The sequence below is a fragment of the Chaetomium fimeti genome (genome assembly GCF_033439085.1).
Source record: "Chaetomium fimeti strain CBS 168.71 chromosome Unknown B0H64scaffold_1, whole genome shotgun sequence".
NCBI lineage: Eukaryota > Fungi > Ascomycota > Sordariomycetes > Sordariales > Chaetomiaceae > Chaetomium > Chaetomium fimeti.
Genome location: NW_026944329.1, coordinates 3,564,624 through 3,587,813, shown reverse-complemented (window position 1 = coordinate 3,587,813; position 23,190 = coordinate 3,564,624). Strand labels below are relative to the sequence as shown.

Genomic DNA, 23,190 nt, shown 5'->3' with positions numbered 1-23,190 from the left:
GTGAAGATAACTGCTCATCCTTTCGCGCGGCCACCGGAGAACACTCCTCGGGAGTCGCAGACCTGGCAGCGGTGGGTTGTGCCAAGCCTTCGGCGGCATCCCAACCCAGCCGCCCTCAACATCATTGCCGATCACAGGGGTGCCAATCATTGCGGCACGCAAGAGAGAAGCAAGCCATCGACGCATTTTAAACCGGTGAAGCTGCAGAGAAATACAGGTACGGACGCATTTGCCAGGGCCATCACCAACGTCGCCTCGACTCGACACAGTGAGTGTAGATGTCGGTTGGGGCGCTGTGGAGAATGTAAGGGGCACAGCGGTGCCACGATGCAAACTCGGCAACCGCCAGGTCTGGGTCGGAAACCAAGCTTTCCTTTCGGTGCAGGGCAGCTTTATCATTCATCCCATCCCATAGCGCGGTCCTGGGGGAGCACAGTGCGCCAGCGACATGGGATGTTCAAAGGCGAACCGTTGACGGGAAACCCGACTCCTGACTGTCTCCGCCCGCGAGGCCATTGACCGCTGGACAAAGAAAAGACATCTCACCGCAAAACGTGGAGCCAACATGTTGCTATGTGTTGGTGGGGAGAATGGAATGCTTTCTCTGCCGGGGCAGGCGGATCGAGGATGCGTGCGAGACGGGACGTCGGGGTCGATCCCTGGCCTCGCAGCACACTAGCTAGCATGGGGCGCTGGATAACCTAGCATTCCTGTACTGCGCAGTTTTTTTTTTGGCTGTTACGAAAAATATATTGAAGATGCTTCGTAGGTCTCGGTCGTTCTGATTTTTTGAGCTCGACCGGGTAGGAACGGGAGGGGCTCAAGTTTTTGCCGTTCTGTTAATGTTGGCCAGCCGAAGCATGTCGTGCGTGCAGAACACGGGCGGCACCTTCTCCAATCTCCGATCTGGGCATTCTGCATGTTAGCAATGTATTCATGGTTCCCCCTGACAGGACGGGGTCAAGCTTCAGGAAGAATAGCTCGATGAAAAGAAAAGAAAAGAAGGGGAAAAAAGAGCGGCTGTAAAATAGGTAGGATGCTAGAATAACTGTTGAAACTCGGAAGGCCCGAGGTACCATGTACCCATCTATCTTCCATTTTCCGAGCCTCCCTTGACCTAGTGTACGAAGTCGAGAGGCCCGAAATCCCAGCCGTTCGCTTTTTTTCGACGTCGTCAGCCGCTGACGAACAGACAAATGGGCACGGATGATGTGGCCGCTGAGGTGGTGAACGGATCCTCGCTCAGCAAAGCTGTGCGCTCAACGGCGGCGAAAGCAACCCGGACTGAGCACTCATTTTGACGCCTCCGGCGAGTGCGAGAAGGCCTTTTGGCTTGGGTTCGGCTGCACGTTTCTCTCCACATCTGCATGGTGGACGTATGTACTTTTTCCCCACACCCGCCTTCCCGAGAGCTGTCCTGCACGGAAAGCTCCATACCTCTCCATCGAGCAATTCATCCCACACGCGTGACGCTTGAGCGGAGCCGCGGGCGGATAGCAGTTGTTCTGTGGCTTAGGAAGAATGTTCTCGACCGACGTGACGAAATGGGGTATGGATGAGGCTGGATGTTATTCGGAGTCCAAGTCGCGCAGAGGTACCTTACCGACCTGGCGCTTGTTGGGGTGGTTCTCCGACGTTGAAATCTGGGCGATGCGGGAATGCAAATCCCTGCAACCCGCGATATCGACACAGTCCCCTCTTGGCTCCACAGTGCAAGCGGCGGCCCACTTGCCCGGAGCGTGCTGTGCGTCGAAAGCAGGCCCGGCAGGCTCGATGGAAATGGAAGCATGGGGGTGACCCCGGGCACACGTCCGCAATTCGCAATGGGCGCCGCCTCGCCCAGAAGCAGCCCAGGGCACAAGGAGTACCTTAGACAATGTACCGCGAGATGTACCCTCATGCTGGACCTGGCCTTGGCTTGCTCTCCTTGCCATTCGACGTTTCTTCGCTCGTCCCCATTCTTACTTTACCTTTTCTGCCCACATATCTCTGCTGCTAGTCTCTCCCTTCCCTTTTCTTCCTCACTTTAGGAAATCTCACTTCCCGTGAGCAATTCCGGCACGGCTGGCTGGTGTTTGCCCTCGACCGTCCCAACTTTTGGTCTGGATACCCGAGCTACGCGATTTCTCTCACCCTTCCTCTCACCTAGCGCGCCCGTCCCCTTTGGCCCGACGCTTCGCCTCCCTCTCTCACTCTCTCGCCATCCCACGTTTTATATCCTGCCGACCGCCCGCCATCACCATCTCTCACCCCACCCGCGTTACCCGCTCCCCCCGAACCTATTTGATCCCCCAGGGTCCCAGGTTTTCACCAACCCCCCCCCACGATCCAGCTTCCTTTACTCCTTCGCCGAAAACACAACACGCGACGTCTTGCTGAGGGCGCTTCCTTTTGCACGGGGCATCGGACCCGCTACCGTTTCGTCTTATGGACCATCATCACTGGCCCACTCGCGTCACATCCATCCCCTTCTATTCCTTCCATTGTGCCTCCATGCGATTTGGCGCCCTTGCCATTTTCCCACCCTTTCCTATCGTCAACAAGGACCGAGGCTGCGCCCTCGCCGTCATCTCTCACTGACTGGGCGCGGGCTTCGTCATCTTCCGGTAGCCAGCACTTTTTCTTAGCCCACCATGGCTCAGAAATCCCCGTCCGCGACCCAGCCCGAGGACCAGGCAAATTCGGGCAGTCGCACCTCTTCCGCCAAGGACGGCGCAGGGTCACCAAACTCGACCAGGCAGTCTAGTAGTTCGGGTGCCATCCCTTCTTCATCCATCCTGCCACGCATGTCCGACCCGTCACCACCCTCAACCTCCAATTCTGAGTCGCCGCAACCACCGCCACAGGCCATGGAGAAGCCTCCGGCGGCCGGCTCCCAGCCGTCTCCTTACGGCACGCGATCGCGGAACCGCACCGGCGCCGCACGCCCAAACTATGCCGAGGACAAGGACCTTGATCTGGAGATGTTCGACGCATATCCGCAGCGCAAAGATGACGACGCCAAAAAATTAGCCACCAAGCAACAAGGCGCATCGTCAACACCAACGCCAACCAATTCGGCGCCGGCTGCCCCGCGCTCCGGCAATGGATCTTCAAGAAAACCGCTTCCGGAGGACGGCAAGCAGCACAACGGCGCCAAAGACCAACAGCAACCACAACAACAACAGCAGCAGCAGCAGCCGCAGCAGCAGCAACAAAGTCAACAGCAGCCGTCGACTGCGGCATCATCATCGTCTTCCATCACTAACGGCACTGGTACCGGCACAGCAAATGGCGCTTCAAAGGGCAAGAAGCGCAAGGTCGCCGACACAGCTGCAACGACCAGCGGCAGCCAAACGCCGTCAGGGTCGAATGGCGCTCTCTCCTCGTCGGGGCTGCAGAAGCGCCTCGGAACCAGCGGACAAGGCAGCGGGAATGCCACGCCAAGCAGTACGGGCTATGGCGAGACGAACCTGGTCACTTTCGAGACTTCCAAGTCCCGCCCCAAGGATGGGAAAATGGTCGCAGACGACGGCACGGTACTCGAGGTGAATGGTAAGTTTCCCGCCCCCGCCCACACACACACACACACACACACACACACACACACACACACACACACACACACACACACGCCCATGACATATTTCGCTCTTCTCATTTTATTTTTGATCGAGAGTTCTGACGCGGGCGATGCAGATCATGTGTACCTGGTCTGTGAGCCGCCCGGGGAACCCTACTACCTGGGGCGCATCATGGAGTTTTTGCACGCCAAAAACGACGCGACATTGCCAATCGACGCGCTGCGCATCAATTGGTACTACCGGCCCAAGGACATTGGGCGCAAGGTGCAAGACACCCGTCTCGTCTACGCCACGATGCACTCAGACATCAGCCCTCTGACGTCGCTGCGCGGCAAGTGTCAGATCCGGCACAAGACCGAGATCACCGACATGGCGGCCTACAAGCGGACGCCCGATTGCTTCTGGTACGATCGGCTGTATGACCGGTACATCCAAAAGAACTACGAGGTGATCCCGACGCGGCAGGTCATCAACGTGCCGGCGCACGTCAAGAAGGTGCTCGACGAGCGGTGGAAGTATGTCCTGACCGAGCAGGGCCGGGGGAAGGAGCTGACCAGCGCGGTCAAAACGTGCAAGCGATGCACCACATTTTGCGCGAAGTAAGTGAACAAGCATTTCATCAAACCAGAGAGGTCCAACCCAAGTGGGCGGCCCCAGCCAACCAAAAACCCGACCGGGCCCTGTGATTTGGCGGGGTGGCGTGTGGGACCCAATGAGTGGGAGGAGGGTGTGCAAAGAGTGGAGAGTGGAGTGTAAAAGGTGGACCCGAATGCTGACACATCATCCCCCCCCCTTAAACAGCAATGATTCGGTGGACTGTGCCGTCTGTCAACACACCTATCATATGAATTGCGTTAAACCACCCCTGCTCAAGAAGCCGAGTCGTGGTTTTGCCTGGTCGTGCGCCGCCTGCAGCCGCGCCCAAGAGCGGAAGCTCGAGGCTCGCCACACGCCCAATGTCACGGACCCCCATCGTCACCACGATGGTGGTGAGGACGACGAGGGGGTCGATGACGAGGATGAGGAGATGGGCGGCGTCGATGGCGTCGATACGGGCCGCACGAGTCGCACAAGCCCGGCCGACGAGAACCCACATCCAGCCCCGACAGCCGAGCAGATTTACCATGCCAGCCTGTGGCCGTATCGGTATTTCGGGATGCACTGCAAGGTCGAGGATGCGCTGGACCTCGACGACCGTATTTTCCCCCGCGCGAGCACCCGGCTGGGTCTCCGCCACCAGGCCATCGTGACCCCCTGGTTCGGGCGCCCGGTGGAATACGTCAAGCCGCTCGAGTTTAAGAGGTCCGGCAAAAATAACAACAAACTCACCAAAGACCAGCAGGCTGCCCTCGAAGCCGAGCGCATTCAGAAGGAGCAGCGACCTAAGTGGGTCCAGGACGAGCCCCCCGGATATGTCGAGCGGGGCGGCGACGATACCTCGACCCTCCTCTACAAGCCGCCCGAAGATTGCGGCGTGTCCATGCCCAGTGAGGCTCTCGACGACTACATGAGCACGGCCAGGTCGATGGCCGTCTCGCTTGGTCTGCCACCACACTCCACTAACCTCCAGGATGTTGCCAGGGACGTCCTCTTCCGCAACGACTTTGACCCAGCAAAGGCCCTCTCGGAGCTCCCCAAGGTTCCCAAGGCCGACTTTGGGGAGCCCGAGCTGACCCCCGCGGAGCAGAAGAAGTTTGAGGAGGCCGTAGCCAAGTTTGGGTCCGAACTGCATAGCGTCAAAAAGCATGTCAAGACCCTGAAGCCTGCGACCATAACCCGCTACTACTACACCTGGAAGAAAACAGACCGCGGAAAGCAGATCTGGGGCAACTTCTCCGGCCGAAAAGGCAAGAAGGACGCCAAGAAGGCCGAGGCTGCTGCGAACAAGCTGGCTGACGATGTTGCCGACGTCCACGACGACTCCGCATTTGACGCAGACAGGGCTAGGGAGAAGAAGAAGGCCTTCCTGTGCAAGTTCTGTGGCACTAAGCGGTCCCGCAAGTGGCGAAGAGCTCCGGCTGCGGCCGTGACCTCCGTGACTGAGAACGGGGGCAAGAACTCTAACAAGGATAAGAAGGAGCAGTATATCCAAGCGCTCTGCAGACGCTGTGCCGAGTTGTGGCGGCGGTACGCCATTCAGTGGGAGGATATTGACGAGCTGGCGAAGAAGGTCGCTCAGACGGGTGGTCGCGGATGGAGGCGCAGGGTCGACGAGGATCTGCATCGGGAGCTGCTCGCCGTCGACGAGATGGTGAGCACCCGGCTCCCGACACCCGAAGATGACGAGACAGACAATCCGGTGGCATCTCTCAACGGCCAGGCAGCTGCTGCAGAACCACCACGCAAGAAGCTGAAGAGCAACTTGCTTGATAAGGATATGGAGAAAACCCCGTCCGAGTCAGGCAGCGCATCTGGTGGCCCGATTTCCAAAAAGAAGGAGAAGACGGCGGAAAAGCACGCACAAACTCCGGCGCCGCCGCCCGTCCCCGAGATCCCGAAGCCGAAAACCTTGCCCTGTGCCATCTGCAGGGAGATGGCGCCGCTGGGTGACCAGCATTTGTCGTGCAAGGAGTGCCGTCTGACGGTGCACCGCAACTGCTATGGTGTCGTCGATAACCGCGCTTCGAGCAAGTGGACCTGCGACATGTGTCTGAATGACAAGAATCCTCAGCTGTCGATCGTAAGTGTCATCTCTGACAAACTATCAAAGCTATCCATGCTGACCCCGAAACTAGCACTACAAGTGTGTTCTCTGCCCGGTTGAGCATACGACGCACGACTTTGTCGAGCACCCTAAGGTCTCCAATTCTCACAAGAAGAAGACGGAGAAGGAACGGGAGCGCGAGCGGATGGAACGGGAGAACGCCCAGCGGGCCGCCGACTACTACCGCAAGAAGCAGGAAGAGATGAACCGCCCGGTCAATCCTCGGGAGCCGCTCAAACGGACGGCCGACAACAACTGGGTACACGTTACATGTGCTGTGTTTACGCACGAGGTCAAGTTTGGCAACGCTAAAGCCCTCAGTCCTAGCGAGGGCATCCCCTTGATCCCGCGCGACAAGTACGCAGAAGTGTGCAAGGTCTGCAGGAAGACCGATGGCGCGTGTGTGCAGTGTCACCACTGCCATACCCCAGTCCACGTCGAATGCGCTCACCAGGCCGGCTACACCCTTGGCTTCGAAGTCACACCCGTTAAGGGGTCCCGACGGGATCCTTCCCGGTTCGTTACCATGAACGGGGTTAGCGGCGCGATGTCGGCTGGTGTTTGGTGCAAGGACCATTTGCCGACCAAGACAACGGTCCATCTAATGCACGAAGCTGTGGCAGAGACCGGGACGAATGCCCTGCAACTCTATGTGCAAAACTGCAAGCAAGCAGATTTGACCCTGACAGGCTGTGCGAGAAAGGCGAACCAGATCACCGTTGCCTCCAAAATGTCGACTTTGCCTACGCCAGTCACGGGGCACCAGAATAGGCGGGCATCGCTCGTCGCCTTGGTCAACGGCGACCGCGAAGACGCGCCGAGCGGCCTCCAGCCTGGCGGCAAGATCTGCCTGACCTGCGGTGTTGACGTGAGCCCCAAGTGGCATCCCATCGATCAGGCGCAGGAACGGGAGCTTACAAATGGATACTACGGCAACATCGGGTCCGAAGCCCAGAAGTTTGTCGAGCAGCGAAGCTTTCAATGCCACAAGTGCAAGAAGGCGGGCCGGCAACCCGTCGCCCACTCGCAACCTGCTAGGGAACCGACACCTCCGCCGGAGCCGGTGCGGCAAGCTTCGCAGGCAGCCGCAGCGATACTACCCCCGAGGACTGAAGAAGCGAGGCCCATAAACAGAGCGCCGTACGGGTGGCCTCCGCCGGCGGGTCCTTCATCGCACACCACACAAACCTCCCTTCTTCAGGCTCCGGCACCAGGTGCTATCTCTCTCCCGGTTGGCCCCCCGCCGGGACAGGCCCAATCCGTGGCGCCGCCGCCGCTCCCCCCAACAATCGCGCCGCGGGCACCGCCAATCCAACCTCCTCAGGCTTACGCTTCCCCTCGCCCCTACGACTGGCACCGGCCGTCAACAGGACATGGCCCGCCTCCGCTACACCCGTCCCGCGATGTCAACGGTGGCCCGTCCCCTCCGCCTTCCTCTATCACTCCCCTAGCGCCGCCCAATCACCTCCGACCGCCGCCGATCAGTATCCCCCACGCCCCGGCACAATCACCGCCCAGTGGCCACATGGTGCAGCCCGCTTTCGTGAATGGCATCCAGCACCCCCCGTCCCCGCGGCGGGTTAGCGGTGGCCCGCCTCCTCCACCGCCCAACGGTCCCCCAGGTTCATACCATCCGCACCACGGCCACCCCCCACCCGACCACCGACCGCATCACATGCCGCCCATGAACCCGATGCCGCCCGTTGGCATGGCACACCCCAGCGGTCCGGAGGGTCCGGCCCCGCCCGCGCCAAATTACCTCAGACAGTGGAACCAGAGCCATCCTCACCCTCACGGCCCACCACCCCAACATCACCACGGGAGCCCCCCTCCGCCAGGCCCTCCGCCGGGGAGAGACGGCCATCCACAGATGAGAGACGGTCCGCCGCCTATGAGAGATGGTCCTCCGCAGATGAGAGACGGCCCTCCGCCTATGAGAGATGGTCCTCCTCCGATGAGGGACGGTCCTCCCCAGGTAACAATGGGGCACCGTGAACAGGGGCTGCCACAACACCCGCCGCAACATGCGGTTTCTCAGCAGCACCAGCCGCAGCACCAACATCAGCAACACCAGCACCAACACCAGCATCAGCACCAGCACAGGGAGAATAGGCCTCCCAGTGGTGCGAGTGCCAGCCCGTCGTTGAGGAATCTACTCTCATAGGGCCGAGTGCGTGCGTAGTTGGCAGTTGGCCGCTACGGGGTATTGCAGGGTGCCACGATGTGATAGGGGTAATTAATGGAAAAGGTATTTTACCTCACAGGGCTCCAAACTTGGCCGCCGAATTCAGACTCCTCGTTTAAGTTCGAGGGAGAGTAATACGTGGTGGTCATTGTACAGTAATTGTATTCTCTTTTTTTGCTACTACCTGTTTTATTTCTCCTTGGTTGCCGCTGGGTGAAAAGTGGTGGGGCGGGGCATGGGCATGGTAAAAGCGTGTAGACTTGGTTTTTGTTTATCTTATTGCTTATATTTTCTCCTATTGCTGCGGTTACTGCTTTCTATTCCGATGGGGGGGGGGGGGGAAGGCGAAAGTCAGATTAGTGCTGAAGGGAGGCGAGGGGGGGTGGGGCGTGTGAGTCCTTTGTCAATTCTTGACTCAAAGGGGTGGTTCTAAGGCGACTGGTTGCATATTTAGTCTCGCGAGTGGCATGGATGGCTGTGGTTGGGTTGGTTTGGTGGTGATATGCGAGTGGTGGTGGTTTTTGGGTCGCTTGCTAGGCTACGGTAATAATAGATGGCCTAAACGTGAAGTGTTGAGTACCATGGGCATGCGAGGTTGCTACCTATTGAAGAACGAGACTGCTGTACGCAGTACTATGTATGTACATACGTACCACGGCAGGCGATGAGGCGACTGGTGACCAGCCACATTGGGTTAAAGCATGAGGCAGAATGGTACCTGCTTAACGGGGATGTTTCACATGAACCTGACATTTCCTTGATCCCCCCTGTGGCCAACACATGAAGATGTGGCGGGACACGTCAGATGCAGCCAGCCTTGGGCTTGTGGTCCCCTGCCCCCCTCCCTCACGAACGGATAATATGTACGAGTCAATACTAAACCAACGGGGGCAAAAGAAGATGGGACGGGACGAAACTGTAAAAAAGAAGATGGCAAGAACATGAGAAAAAAAAAACTGCGATATCTATGAGTGACCAGGGAAACTCACTCAAAATAGGATTCATGCCGACTGAAGGCGGTCCTCACTCGGGCGGGCAAACAGCAGAACAAAGAAATGGGGAGGTCGAGTCGGTTGGTTCCATTGTTCCCTTGTAACTGTCGTTATGGGCCGTCAGGCTAGGTAAGGTATGCAGCCTTGCCCGGCGCCAGATTCGCCTCCGCCAAAAAGTGTGATTGATTAGTTGCTCGTCAATCAAACTGTCGGCTATTCCGATCTACAAAAATATTTAGGAATATGCTTGAAAACATGGGTACCTGGTGATTTCACACAAAGGACAAACTCCATGCGGATAGCTGCGACAAATGGTTGAATCTCGAACAAAAAGGTTGCTTGAGAATGACGAACCTCGGAGGCTAATTTTAGGCCAAGACTGGTGGTTGCTGAAACGGCCCCACGGAATGGCAGCCACGGTCGGCGGGGGACCCCAGCTGCCCAGCATTTGGACTTCCACGCGCATCCGCCTTGGCCGCCTTTGGCGGGCTGAGCTAGGCTGGTACGCAGCGCTCGAGTCAAACCGCGCACCCAACAGGCTCAAGGCTGGGTACCGTGCTAATAGCACCAGCCACACTCCAGAGTCTTCGATTGATTTCCATCGGGAGGGGCTGAATGGCCCAGTGGAGGGAAGGCGGCGAGTCGATTGGAAACCCAAGAATTTCAGCCTCCTTCCATGCGCTGCACTTTCATAAGCATACAGATTCTTTGGTTGCCGCTCGACTGTGATCCTTGTTGGACAATCGTCTTCCTTCCTTAAGAACCAGAGTGCAAAAGGCTCGACTTTCGACCGGATTATCACCAAGCGCACAGAATCTGTGCAAAACATCACTGTTCCTGCCTGGTACGTACGTAGCATTTCTAAGTGCGCTTCTTTCTTTCTTCCCGGACCCTCGGCAGAATACTCGAGACTTTTCGCTGCGCCAACCCCCCGGCTTCGCACTCTCGAGATCCCCGCCAGCTCTTTTGGAACCATTTCTTCTTCACCCCGGAACATCACGCTCGTTTTGCGTTTCACTTTCCGGAATCGCATTGCTAACTTCCACTGGCTCAAGACCACCAAGATTCCGATTCTCTTTCGGCATCTTTTCGACATCCCCGCCATTCCGCGTCAGGCCCCAGGTAATCCCGGCAGCCTCGAAAGACACGACACCGGCACAACACACTACACTTTCCCCGAGTAAACAGACAAAATGGTCAAAGAGACGGGATATTACGATGTGCTTGGCGTATGCATACCCAGCTCCGAAACGCCTTTCTGGCAGTACCAGTGAGCTAACCCCCTGCGACAGGTCTCGCCAAATGCCACAGAGCAGGAGTTGAAGAAGGCATACAAGACGGGCGCACTCAAATACCACCCTGGTATGTTTCAAAAAGACTGCCCATTTTCTTTGTATGTTCACGCACGCTAATCTGTGCATGCAGACAAGAACCACAACAACCCCGCTGCCGAGCAGAAGTTCAAGGAGATCTCGCACGCCTATGAGATCTTGTCCGATTCCCAGAAGCGCCAGGTGTACGATCAGTTTGGCGAAGCCGGTCTAGAAGGTGGCGCTGGCGGAGGTGGCGGCATGGCCGCCGAGGACCTCTTCGCTCAATTCTTCGGCGGTGGTGGCCTTGGCGGCGGCTTCGGAGGCATGTTCGGCGGCGGGATGAATTCCCAGCGCGGCCCCTCCAAGGCCAAAACCATTCACCACGTGCACAATGTCTCGCTCGAAGACATATACCGCGGCAAGGTCTCTAAGCTGGCTCTTCAGCGTTCCATCATCTGCCCCAAGTGCGAGGGTCGCGGTGGCAAGGAGGGCGCTGTCCGGAAATGCACAGGCTGTGATGGCCACGGCATGAAGACGATGATGCGGCAGATGGGCCCCATGATTCAGCGCTTCCAGACGGTATGCCCAGACTGCAGCGGCGAGGGCGAGATTGTCAAGGACAAGGATCGCTGCAAGGGGTGTTACGGCAAGAAGACGATAGTTGACCGCAAGGTCCTCCACGTCCACGTCGACCGCGGTGTCCGCAGCGGGACCAAGGTCGAGTTCCGTGGCGAGGGTGACCAAGCCCCCGGCATCCTCGCTGGCGATGTCGTTTTCCAGATCGAGCAAAAGCCTCACCCCCGTTTCACCCGTCGGGAAGACGACCTCGTCTACCAGGCAGAAATCGACCTCGTTACGGCATTAGCTGGCGGTACCATCTACGTCGAGCATCTCGATGACAGATGGCTGAGCGTCGACATTCTCCCGGGCGAGGCGATTGCCCCTGGTACGTTACATATACCCCGCTCTTCCTCACGAGAGAATCCCTCGCTAACTTTGTTGTCCACAGGCACCGTCAAGATGGTTCGTGGCCAAGGCATGCCATCCCCCCGCCATCACGACTTCGGCAACCTGTTCATCCAGTTTGCGGTCAAATTTCCCGAGAAGAACTGGACCCAGGATCCCGCCGCCTTCGAGGCCCTCCGGAAGTTCTTACCTTCACCCGAGCTCGTCAACACTCCGCCCGCCGAGGCCATGTCGGAGCCTGCCGATCTTGAGGACGTTGACAGCTCTTCGAGAGGCTTCTCCGGCGCCATGGAAGAGGATGATGAGCACGAGCATCACGGGGGCGAGCGCGTCCAGTGCGCATCCCAGTAAAGGATATATAGGATGAAAAAGGGGTGTGGGGGTGCTCACAACCCGTTGTGCCCGTTATCTATTTTGAAGCTAATGGGGCGATTAATGAGCGGGACACGCCTGGTATGGGCATCTTCCATGATAGATGCGCGCGGCGGGTCTTCTGATTAATGAGATACGAGGCGGAGAGAAGGGGCAGGAGGGTACATGGAAAATACCCCAGGGAAGAACCAGACAGGGAAGCATAGAGCCTCTCTTGGGCATGCATGAAGGGTTTTTTTTCTCGACCTCATTTTCTCGTGTTTTACTTGGCACCCCAACAACACTCTTGGCAAGGCGGCGTTCTCGAGAGGATAGAGAGGCATTTGGCTTTCCTGTGGCGGCAGCTCGCTCTGCTGCCTGGATCTTTCTTTTTCTTTTAGCGAATGAATCGGGCATTATGGGAGTAGTAGCTGGGTCTTGCTCTGGGGTGTGTTTGGAACTGTGAACGTATCGAGAGGAAGAGTCTTCTAGAGATTTACCCCCCGGCATGGTCCATGTTGCCTTGTGCCGTTCCCCTCTAGATGCTTGTGAGAGTAGCACCTTCTGAGTCTTGGGTACACTAGACAAGATATCTTCAACAGTTGTCACCTATGCCCGACCTCGGTATCCCGCGAGTCATTAAACTGCCCTACAAGAGGCTCCCTGTCACAATCAGATCTATAACGTCCCACAACGACTTGGACAAAGTCATCCTCTTATTATTCGGTCTCGCGTTTGCTCAGTCAAAATCCGAGAGCTTGCGTAGAGTTTCGGTAGAATACAGCATCTTCTGCAGCTCAGTCTCACTGATGGCAATGTCTCCGCCGGCGGGGAGGTTCTCAACACTCGTTTGCCGCCAGCCCGACTCGCCTTTGTCCAGCACGATGAACGAGGAGTTGCTGCTTCCATCGGTGGAACCGCTGGGATAAACGGCGACCAGAAGGCGTGGCGCCGCACCCGGGACCTCGATTCCTTCGACGTCCAGCGGGTTGCCTGGCGTGGGGATGGTCTCGCGGTGGTGGAGGGTGTTGTCCTCGAGGAGTTCGTAGCGGAAGAGCGCGGGGACGCTAGAGGGATGTCAGCGATATGAAAAAAGTCCAAAAAACAATAGCATATAGACGGGCGGGGAAATAGAACATACCGCTCCACGACCACAAACACCTCCACCCCCCCTTCCCACCCGCACGCGAACACCCTCGTCACAGCAACCTTACTCGCCGCCTCCCCGCCCACAACCCCCTTCACATGCTCCAGCACCCCGGCCCGGCCAAGCAGCTCGCCCCTGACCCAGTCCCACACGAACAGGTCGTCGTCCCCGCCGCCCGAGATCAGCACCTCGGCCCGCCCGCCGGGCGCCATGCACAGGCGGCTGACAAAGTCCTCGTGGCCCAGGCAGAAGCGCTCGATGACGTGCGCCTGCGGCATGCCGCGCGACACGCGGATGTGCTCGTCGCGGTCCGCCGTCACAATGTACTCGCGGACCCGCGTCCCGCCCGCTTCGGTGCTGGCGGTGGCGGTGGTGGTGGTGCCGACGGTGATGGCGGTGAGCATGGAGACGTGTCCTAGGAGCAGGGTGAGCTCGAACTGCGGGCGGTTGGGCTGCTCTTGCAGGGCGCGGCGGCCGAGGGAGATCTTTTGGTGTTCGAGCGCTCTGAGGTTGCGTTTGGTGTGGACTGTTAGCGCGGTCGCTTGCGGCTTGATGGCGGATGGGGTTGCGGTAGAGGGGGTGGCGCTCGCGCTGCGGGATTCGTCCGGTCCTGAGGTGGGTGGCGAGAGGGCGGACGGGGTGGCTGCTCCGGGGGTGGCCGAGGTGGTGGTGGTGGTGGGAATAGGAGAGGGGAGCAAGGGGAGGGCGTAGACATCGCCGAATTTGTCGGCTGAGAGAATGGTGAGGTTGTCATGTGTGAGGGTAAGGGAGCAGGGCCGTTTTGGCATTGCTCTAACTGAGGGGTTAGCTTTGGTAGTGATGTAGTTTGGGGTCAGGGGTAAGCTTGCCTCTGGCTGAGTTGGTTTAAATTGCCCACGCCGTCGTGCTCGAATACCCAAATGGTTTTGTCAGATCCCGTGACGGCTACTAGATGGCGGCCATCGGTGGTGGCATAGAGCCCTTGGACGAACGGCCTCTCATTGCCGGGAACGTCGTGCTTGGCAGGCTTGTTGCCCTTTGACTGCCCATTTTTATATTTCGCACGGCGGCCTTTGGGACCCTCTTCCTGGCCTGGCTCAACCTTCCTTCGCTTGGTGGGTGGTTCTTCCTGCGCCGGTGACTCCTGGGCATCGATAGAGGGACCATTTGACTCGTCCGTTTGCTGCACCGGGTACTTCCAAGTCGAGACATACTCGAGGCCCGAATTGAAGGAGTGAATGTCACTCCCCTGTGCGGCAAAGACAGTGTTGCCGCACACCTTGATGAGATGGTAAGGGAGAACCATCCTAAACCCTCCCTGGAATGAGCTGCCTCGTGGTGATGCAGTGAGAGAATTGAAGAAGTGATTACACAGCGAGATTGAGACAACGCCGAGACTTCTAGGCGTAAAGCCGAGTCTTAACCCTTGTATCCGCGCAATCTTAGTCAAGGATCCCAGCATCAGAGAAGAATGGGCAACATACCGTGACTCAAGATTCAGTTCAGTGGTTACACACTGGAAGGAAGGTCAGAGTGAAAGCGGCAGCGGCGACTTGCAAGAAATTTGTCAAATGCAAGCCACATGTGGCTGATTCGACCAAGACGACGTCAAATCACGATTGAAAGAAACGATTAGATTCATGATATTACCCAATTGATATCCTCTGAATTTATTGGTTTTGTATTCAAACTCTTACGCCTCTAGCTTTTTGCCTTCTCGGTTGAGCAACTTCTCTATTCGGTTTGTCTGTACGCTCGACTGAGCCACACAACCGAAGTCGAAGTTTTGGTCAAGATAAAAACGGGGCATACCAATTCTCCACATTAGCCGACCCACCTAACCCTACGAAGCAGCCCCCACACTTGCAGCTCAATTCTGCGAAATTAATTCTGAGCTTTCTGCTTCGGGAAGTTTTCTGTCAAGCAACATCGCGATCGCTCAATTTCCGTTTCCTCACCACAAAACCATCGCCCTTAAACATCCTACCTTCAGAAGCAAGAAGATATGGGGGGCAAAACAGGAAACAAGGCCGGGTACTTCGACAAGCTGAAGGGCTTGTTGGAGGAGTACGCATCCATCTTCATTGTCTCCGTCGACAATGTCTCGTCGCAGCAGATGCACGAGATTCGCCAGTCGCTCCGCGGCGACGGCGTTGTCCTGATGGGCAAGAACACCATGGTAAGCATGAAAGGCCCTGTATTCATTTTAGCGCGGCTATCACCAGATTTCTGACCATGATGCAATCCAATAGGTCCGTCGTGCCCTCAAGACGTTCCTCGCGGACTCGCCGGAGTACGAGCGCCTCCTGCCCTTCGTCAAGGGTAACATCGGCTTCGTGTTCACCAACGGTGACCTGAAGGAAATCCGCGACAAGATTCTGGCGAACAAGGTCGCCGCCCCCGCCCGTGCCGGTGCCGTTGCCCCCTCCGACGTGTGGGTGCCTGCTGGCAACACTGGCATGGAACCTGGCAAGACTTCTTTCTTCCAGGCGCTCGGTGTCCCGACCAAGATTGCCCGTGGTACCATTGAAATTACCACGGACCTCAAGCTTGTCGAGGCCGGCCTCAAGGTCGGCCCCTCCGAGGCGACCCTGCTCAACATGCTCAACATCTCTCCCTTCACCTACGGCATGGGTATCGCTCAGGTCTACGACCACGGCAACGCCTTCCCCGCGGAGGTTCTCGACATTGGTGAGGAGCAGCTCCTGAAGTCTTTCTCGTCGGCCATCACCACCATTGCCGCTATCTCGCTCGCCCTCAACTTCCCCACCCTGCCGTCGGTTATCCACTCGACCGTCAACGCCTACAAGAAGGTGCTGGCCGTCGCCATCGAGACTGACTTCAGCTGGCCCGAGATCGATGAGCTCAAGGACCGTATCGCCAACCCCGACGCGTACGCCGCTGCCGCTCCTGTCGCCGAGGCCGCTGGCCCCGCCGAGACCAAGGCTGAGGAGAAGGAGGAGTCTGAGAAGGAGGACTCTGACGAGGAGGGCTTTGGTGGTCTCTTGTTTGTGACCCCGCACTTGTGTTTTGGTACACTGCTAACATGGGTGACAGCGACTAAACCTAACGACTCAAGTACGGTGTGCTTGGGCCGGCAATGCTGGTTGTGGTCGGGCAAAGGTCCTCTGGACTTTTGCCTTCGTCTATATAGATCGGTGCCGGTTCAATTCAATCCGTGTTTGGTGGCCACATTGAATTTTTCATGTTGTGTTTCGATGCTCTGACTGACCGTGTCAGTTGCTCGCTTTGACAACCCAGGTTAGTACTTTTCACCTCGTCTTTACATCCGCTGTCGATGATTATGCAAATGATCAAAGAGCTTTTTAACCCTGAATTCCATTGATGAAACCCATCACAACTTTTATGAGACACAGTTTTCTCCCTTTGATATGTTACAAACTTTTACATTGGGTATCGAAACTGACACGAATATTTAGACTCAACATACGTCCCATCAACTTATCCTCCAACTGCCGCCGGCGACGGTATCTTGGTAGAATGTACCATCCCTGGTGACATTTCAACCCCAGAATCCCGCAGTACCTGCTGGGCGACCTGTATCGCCTGTTCTGGCAGCCCAGCCAAGCGCGCCACCTTGAGCGCGTGGCTCTGTCTGTTGACCCCCTTGCGTAGCTTGTGAACGTAGACAAACCCGCCTTGCTCGTCCTCCTCCACGTCTGTACAGTACGTGTCGATGGTCCCGCTGGGGCCTCCATCCTCCACTCTTAATCCCTCCTTCGCCACCAAATCCGCGATGCCGTGGAAGTGCGTCGCGAACAACGCCCGGCACTTGTTGACGGTCACCAAATGGTGCAGCGCTGCGAACGCCACGGCCGTGCCATCCTCAGGCGTCGTGCCCCGGCCCACTTCGTCCATGATGACGAAAGACCGCGGCGTCGCCTGCCGTAGGATGGCCGCCGTCTCGAGCATCTCCACCATGAAAGTGCTCTGGTCCTGGAACAGGTTGTCGGCCGACCCCACCCGGCTGAAGATGGCGTCGACGATGCCTAACGAGGCGTAGTCTGCGGGCACGTAGCACCCTATCTGCGCCAGGATGGTGATCAGCGCGTTTTGGCGGAGGAAGGTCGATTTGCCGGCCATGTTGGGGCCCGTGATCAGCCAGATCCTGCCGTGGCCTTGTGGCGGTTGTTGTTGTTCTCCCTCACCCTGTGCTGCTGCCGCCGCCGTCCTCGTCCCCGGCGCGGACCCCAAGAAGAGGTCATTCCTCTGGAACGTGCGCCCCTGCTCGGCCAGCCCGCCCTCCACGGTCGGGTGGCGCCCGCCCACGATGACGGTCTGCTGCGTGTTGCTGAGCGCCGGCCGCGTGAGCCCCTGCTCCGTCGCCAGCCGCGCGAACGACGTCGCGATGTCCAGCTCGTCCAGCACCAGCGCGTTGCGCCGCAGCTTGACCAGGTTGGTCACCACCCGCGCCCGCAGCGCCCCGAACACCCGCCCCTCCTCCCCACGGATCTGGTGCCGCAGCCGGTCCAGCGCCTCGCCGAGCGATGTCCATTCCGGCTGGTGGAACGACCGTGTCGTGCGGCTCGACGAGAGCGTGCGGATCGGGGGTGCCAGGCCGCCGCCTGCGTCGTCGGCGGCGGAGGGTGGGCTCCGCGCGTCCTTGCCCTTTACGTGGCAGATGTGGCCGAGCATGGGCGTCCAGCGCAGCGTGAGGGAGCCCGCGCCGAGGCGGGCGCGGAGGGTCTCGGTGAGGGCCTCCTTCTCCTGGCGCAGCGCCGCCAGCTGGCTGTGCAGGCGCGTGAGCAGCGCCGAGGCTCCCGGCTTCATAGTCCACACCTCGCTGTCCTCGCCGTAGTGGTCGCGGATGGAGGCCGAAGATCTTTTCTTGGCCGTCGTCGTCGTCGTCGTCGTCGTCATCTTGGCCGTCGCGCCCTTGGGGAGCAGTGTGCCGTCTTCGTCGGTGCCTTCCGTCTTGACGATCTCTTGGGCGAGGGCTATCATCTCGTCCGCTTCGCTGTCTGCGATCTGGTGCTGGTGCACGAGGCCGTCCTCGTCGATGGCGTCGCGGATGCGCTGGGCGAGTTTTAGAGGCTGGTCGAGGCTGATGCGGTCTACCATCGTAGAGAGGCATTTCGCCTCCGGGCCGTTGTCTGGCTGGGGTGGAACGGATGATTTGAGGAGGTTGACGATGTCGTCTGTCGCCTTGATAGTGTTGGCGAGCCGGAGTAGGTCGTCTGGGTCTCCGCGGTTGAGCGCGAACTTTTGGACGAGACGTTGCGAGTCATGGCTCCTGCGGAGGAGGACGATTACGGCGTCTCGGAGGTCCTCGTCCTGGATGAACCGCGAGACTAGGTTCTGTCGGAAATTGATGACTTCAAGCGACGTTGAAGGCGCGCCTATATCAGGTTAGCTATTTTCACTTCCACTTGGCCCCTGGCAAGGAGGACGTACTGAGCCACTCGTTAAGAAGTCTGGCACCGCTCTTGGTCACAGTTCGTCTGATAGCATGCAGCAAGCTTCCCCTGAAGGCGCCATCCCTAAGCGTCTGTTTAATCTCTAGGGAGCGCATGCTATTCTTGTCGATATTCATGAGATGCGCGCTCTCGTGACGGAGCGGCGGCTGAAGCTTCATGCTCAGCCCTTGCAACCGGCCCTTGACGTACTGAAGCAGAATACTCCCCGCTTGTACCTCACTATCCGTGAACTTGTCGACTGTCTGGGCTGGTATCTCTGACTCTAGCATGGGCTCCCAGTCGGACAGCTGTCGCAGCGCCCCATGGGGCGAATAGGTTACGAGGTATCTTTCCTCTTGGAGAACAGACAGAAGAGCGTGGCTCTGGTCGACTTCAAGTGCTTGGTCAAGGACTACCTCCCGAGGAGAGATTCGGGAAAGGACGGAGCCAAGCTCAGCCAATGTTGTCGGCTGGGTAAAAAAAGAGCCCGTCGACAGATCCAGCCATGCCAGACCTAGCCCAGTGGGGGCATCATTTGCGGAATCTGACGTCTCGGTGGCATGTTGGTCCTCTTGGCAGCTCACATCATCCGATACCGCCGGCTCGGGCAGGTGAATGGCCATGACATAGTTGTTTGCATACGGGTCCATAAAGTTCTCGTCGATGAGGGTGCCTGGCGTGATGATACGGGTCACCCTGCGAGTGTGCATCAGACCTCCCGACTTGACCTTCTCCGAGGGGTCGTTTGGGAACTCTTCAGCAACGGCTACATAGCGGTTGAAGTCCTGGACGAGAATCTTAAGGAAGCGTTCCAACTGGAAGAATGGGAAGCCGGCCTGGCAAAAGAAACAGAATCTATCAGACTACCAATGAACAAAACAGCGGCATGGTACGGGCACGGAACAATACCATTGAAACTGGGCCGACACTTGTCTTCTTTTGCGCTACTTTAATGTTGAGGAGCGGACCGTACTCGTCGGCCTGGTCAAAGTACAACTCGTAGAAGCCACCGACACGTGTGAGCAGCACACAATTGCCAAACTTTTGCATATGGCGGCGCGCCTGTAGCACCACGGTTGGGTATGCCGGTTCATCTTCTTCGGGTGGGAGCGGCTCTGCTGGTGCGACAAATCCCTGGGGTAAATCGTCGAGCTTGACGACCGTCCGAGTTTTCTTGCCGCGGACCTGGAGATGCGGAATTTTTCGCTGGTCTTGAAGGGGTCCAGATCCAGGCCCACGATGAACCAAGGCCGTGGTTACATTCCGTCGACCAAGGCGCCCGACGGTGGCGGGGCTACATGGCCGGAAAGAACGAGAACAGCCGAGGTACGCGGTTCGAATGCGTGGGCCTGGTGTTGAGCGCGCGCAAAGCATCAAGTATGACTTATTGGTGTTGCACTCCACATCGGGAGATGGTGGATGGGTTAGGTAACGTCGTTCCTCTGTGTGTCGGGAAATATTTAGATTTAGTGTAGTCGGGATTTTGACTAAACACGGCACAATATTCTTAAAATCGGAAAGCAAAGAAATGTCAGCCAAACGACGAAAATGGAAATCGAAAGGGCTTGGCGCCTAGCTGAGCTTTATCTTGCCTGTTTCGGCTAGCGTATAACTAAGCAAAGCAATCGGACCATTTGAAATGTGCTGATGAAGCAAGGAGCACGGGCAAGGACCAACAACACCGGATCGTCAAAATATGTCAAAATCCGGCCGACAAACTCCGGGGAAACAAAGTCCATGGGAGAGCGTGGCAACGGCGCCGTGTTGTCCGAACGGATGTGATGATGCGCCGGTTCCCAGGTTCTAACGGAAGAACGGAAATATGAAGGAACTAACAGATCTCCGGGCCGAGACAAATCTCTCGCTGCTCGCTTCTTGATTTGGAATTTAACTAACTAGTTAGCGAGGTGGATAAAAAAGAGCCGACGATAGCAGCACATCTTGGACGCCGAGACGGCCACGACGGCCCCTCAAAAGCACGGAAAACAAATTTAGGTGGGAGATCGGCGGAAGACACGATGAAGCGGCGGTCGCTGCAGACGAGTGGCACCTTTTCCCACAATTTCGAGAGATGTGAGCCGTTCGAGATGGGCCAGAACCAATCGTGCAGGTTTTGAGGTTCTGGGCATGATTTTCGGGTGGCCCGATCTTGCTGTCGGCCGAGGCGCGCCGGGGGGTGGCTCAGGGTGGCCATTTGCCAGGAACATTCGGCATCGACCGATTTGGGCCTGTTCTGTCATCATCCCACGGCTTTCGAGGATCCTCTCAGGCCATTTTTATCCGCGCAGCCTGCTACCCGAACTCCAAGGGCCCCCGTCTCCCCGCTCCGACCAGGCCATCACAAATCTCCTCCCGCCCCCGGTCTCAGACCTTTCTTTTTTGGCGACTGTCGGGCTCGCATGCGCCCCGCAGCGACCCGTCACGGCCTGTTGGCGGTGGGTATGTCGGGCTCCTCGGTGCTGCGTTACTGCGTGATTAGGTCCCGAGGATGATTGCCAGGTGCTGACGAAACCCACTTATTAATCTACGGGTGGCTGTTGGATCTGGGCGTGTTCTTAAATGGGGCGTTGGGCGAGGGGGCTACCCGGACCCTCGGGAAAGGTGAGTTCGGAGATGTCGGTATAAAAGAACTCTTTCGCCCGCCCCCGGCCTCAGCCGCCGATATCTTGGATCCCGTTTTATATTTTGCTCGTGTCGACGCTGGATTGCTTTTCGGGTGTCCGACCTCGTGCGTCTCACAATATACTACATACAGTCAACCGCGACGAGCTATTCGTTGTGCGAGGCTCAAAACAGCACACAATAAATATCTAAAGACGAACTTACTCCAGCACCCCTAAAACGTCATCACGCCCGGCATACCTAATCAACGTCCTCAGCAAACATGGCGGCATCAATCCCGCTGCCCTTAAAGGCCCAGGTCCCTGTCACACCTCCGGCCGAATTCCAAACGTTTATGAATCGCCCTCCTCCACAACCTTTCACTCAGGGGGCGGTCCACCACCAAACAAGCTCCACCCTCCCAAATGATGGAAAATCACCACAACCCGCCCAACCTTCACCAACCTCAGACACACCAAACGCAGCCAATTCTATGCCACTAAACGCCTTTTTATTCCCCGACAACATCAACATCAACAAAATCCTCCACCATCACTCCCACCAACACCAACACCCCCAACAACACCACAAGGCCCCCACCATCCCCAACCCTCACCCCAACCCTGGACCCCAACCAACAGCAGCAGCAGCACCAGCAGCAGCAGCACCATCACCATCACCACCAGCAGCAACAGCACCTCCCCCAGGAATCGACCCGCGCTACCTGGCCATGGCCTCCCGCATGGCGAGCTTCTACCAGCAGCGCGCCGAGGCCGTGGCCGCCGCCCAGCACCGGCGCTGCCAGGCGTGGGCCGATGAGGAGCAGAGCAAGCGCCGCCAGGCCGTCATGCAGGCCGCCACCGTCATGATCGCGTGGTACGTGCGGGATAGGCTGGTGAGGCGCCGCAAGAGGAGGCGGAGAAGGTTTCAGAGGGGGTTGGCGGCGAGGGGGGGGATTGCTGCTGGGGGTGGTGTTATTGGGGGTGGGGTTGGGGACTTTTGGGGGAGGAGGGTGGCCAAGGGGGAGGCGGTTAGGCGTTGGGTTATGGGGGCGGCGGGTGGGGGGAGGAGTGGTGGTGGTGATGGTTTGGGGAGGCAGCTGCCGGTGGATAAGGAGGAGGTGGATTTTGATATGGATCGGGAGGTGCCCGTTGATAAGGATGCGCACCTGCTTGAGGTGACGGGGAATATCATCAAGAACCACTTGGCGGGGACCGAGGTGCCGTTATTGGGGGCGCTGTCGTTTGATGAGAGTGATAGCGACAGCGAGAGTGAGGAGGAGGAAGACGAGTTTATGGGCTACGAGGATGAAGAGGAGGGGTATGGTGAAGAGGCGGACTACGAGGAAGACTACCAAGAGGATGGGGAGGGGGGCGAAGTGGACGGGGGAAAGGTTGTCAAGAATGAGTCTAAAGGCCAGGGGCACGGGGCTGGACAGGGAGAGCCGGTCTCTCCTCTCAAAGATGCGGCCTAGTTGAAGATGGCGATCAAGGCACGCTGCAAACACCCTCTCACACCTTAATTCTATGACGAAATACGTTGGATGGCGAGTCTGGTGGATGAGCCAAAAGAGTGCTCCCAGACAAAACACTCTCCCCAAAATAAATATATTAAATACTCTTGTTCGAATGATCATCCAAACCTGACTCGATGTGTAACCCGAAGAAGCATGTTGAGCAGGCACATGTCCAGATAAAGTAACCGCCCCGGTCTCACAACCACGGTCGGCGAACTCGGGTTCGCGGCAAAACATGTTTTTCTATATTACTACTCTGTCTGTTCGTGTCCAACGTCGTATCCCAATTGTATCGTGAAGACATTAGGCACAAAGCTTCAAGTCAGATGCTTGAGGCCCACGGTGAAGTTCGTCTGAGAGTCTGAGACTTTCGATGAGTGAGCTGGCACAGCTGCCACTTCCCTCGACATAAGCTCCCCTGATTGGCCGGGCGCCTTCCGTCGGGGATTGCGGGGA

The 23,190-nt window shown here is 57.7% G+C and overlaps 6 protein-coding genes across 6 annotated transcripts; 4 read left to right on the top strand and 2 right to left on the bottom strand.

Annotated features, from left to right (window-relative positions):
* The first annotated feature begins 2,341 nt into the window (after nucleotides 1-2,341).
* B0H64DRAFT_27284 (uncharacterized protein) lies at nucleotides 2,342-8,559 on the top strand. The gene is made up of 4 exons (XM_062800010.1): nucleotides 2,342-3,534; nucleotides 3,679-4,162; nucleotides 4,365-6,243; nucleotides 6,299-8,559. Exons 1-4 carry the CDS (start codon nucleotides 2,634-2,636, stop codon nucleotides 8,429-8,431), a joined length of 5,397 nt encoding a protein of 1,798 aa, XP_062664455.1. The 5' UTR covers nucleotides 2,342-2,633; the 3' UTR covers nucleotides 8,432-8,559.
* A 1,803-nt stretch (nucleotides 8,560-10,362) lies between these two features.
* On the top strand, nucleotides 10,363-12,115 carry B0H64DRAFT_27235 (uncharacterized protein). Its single transcript, XM_062800009.1, has 4 exons — nucleotides 10,363-10,673; nucleotides 10,737-10,806; nucleotides 10,870-11,703; nucleotides 11,767-12,115. Exons 1-4 carry the CDS (start codon nucleotides 10,638-10,640, stop codon nucleotides 12,072-12,074), a joined length of 1,248 nt encoding a protein of 415 aa, XP_062664454.1. The 5' UTR covers nucleotides 10,363-10,637; the 3' UTR covers nucleotides 12,075-12,115.
* Nucleotides 12,116-12,813: 698 nt separating this feature from the next.
* Nucleotides 12,814-14,715, bottom strand: B0H64DRAFT_470940 (uncharacterized protein; the record flags this gene model as incomplete). The annotated part of the gene is made up of 4 exons (XM_062807852.1): nucleotides 14,685-14,715; nucleotides 14,070-14,625; nucleotides 13,216-14,013; nucleotides 12,814-13,141 (listed from the first exon to the last, which is right to left on the bottom strand). Exons 2-4 carry the CDS (start codon nucleotides 14,504-14,506, stop codon nucleotides 12,814-12,816), a joined length of 1,563 nt encoding a protein of 520 aa, XP_062664453.1. The 5' UTR covers nucleotides 14,507-14,625; nucleotides 14,685-14,715.
* Nucleotides 14,716-15,223: 508 nt separating this feature from the next.
* Nucleotides 15,224-16,199, top strand: B0H64DRAFT_312771 (60S acidic ribosomal protein P0; the record flags this gene model as incomplete). The annotated part of the gene is made up of 2 exons (XM_062800160.1): nucleotides 15,224-15,379; nucleotides 15,453-16,199. Coding segments are annotated over 2 exons (903 nt in total), but the record flags the coding sequence as incomplete, so codon positions are not given.
* Nucleotides 16,200-16,662: 463 nt separating this feature from the next.
* Nucleotides 16,663-19,991, bottom strand: B0H64DRAFT_315366 (muts domain V-domain-containing protein; the record flags this gene model as incomplete). The annotated part of the gene is made up of 4 exons (XM_062800237.1): nucleotides 16,663-17,339; nucleotides 17,370-18,560; nucleotides 18,643-19,453; nucleotides 19,527-19,991. The coding sequence occupies 4 exons, from the start codon at nucleotides 19,989-19,991 to the stop codon at nucleotides 16,663-16,665; spliced, it is 3,144 nt and encodes a 1,047-aa protein (XP_062664451.1).
* Nucleotides 19,992-21,296: 1,305 nt separating this feature from the next.
* Nucleotides 21,297-23,060, top strand: B0H64DRAFT_449531 (uncharacterized protein). The gene has a single exon (XM_062807096.1). The coding sequence runs from the start codon at nucleotides 21,502-21,504 to the stop codon at nucleotides 22,690-22,692; it is 1,191 nt and encodes a 396-aa protein (XP_062664450.1). The 5' UTR covers nucleotides 21,297-21,501; the 3' UTR covers nucleotides 22,693-23,060.
* Nucleotides 23,061-23,190: the final 130 nt, after the last annotated feature.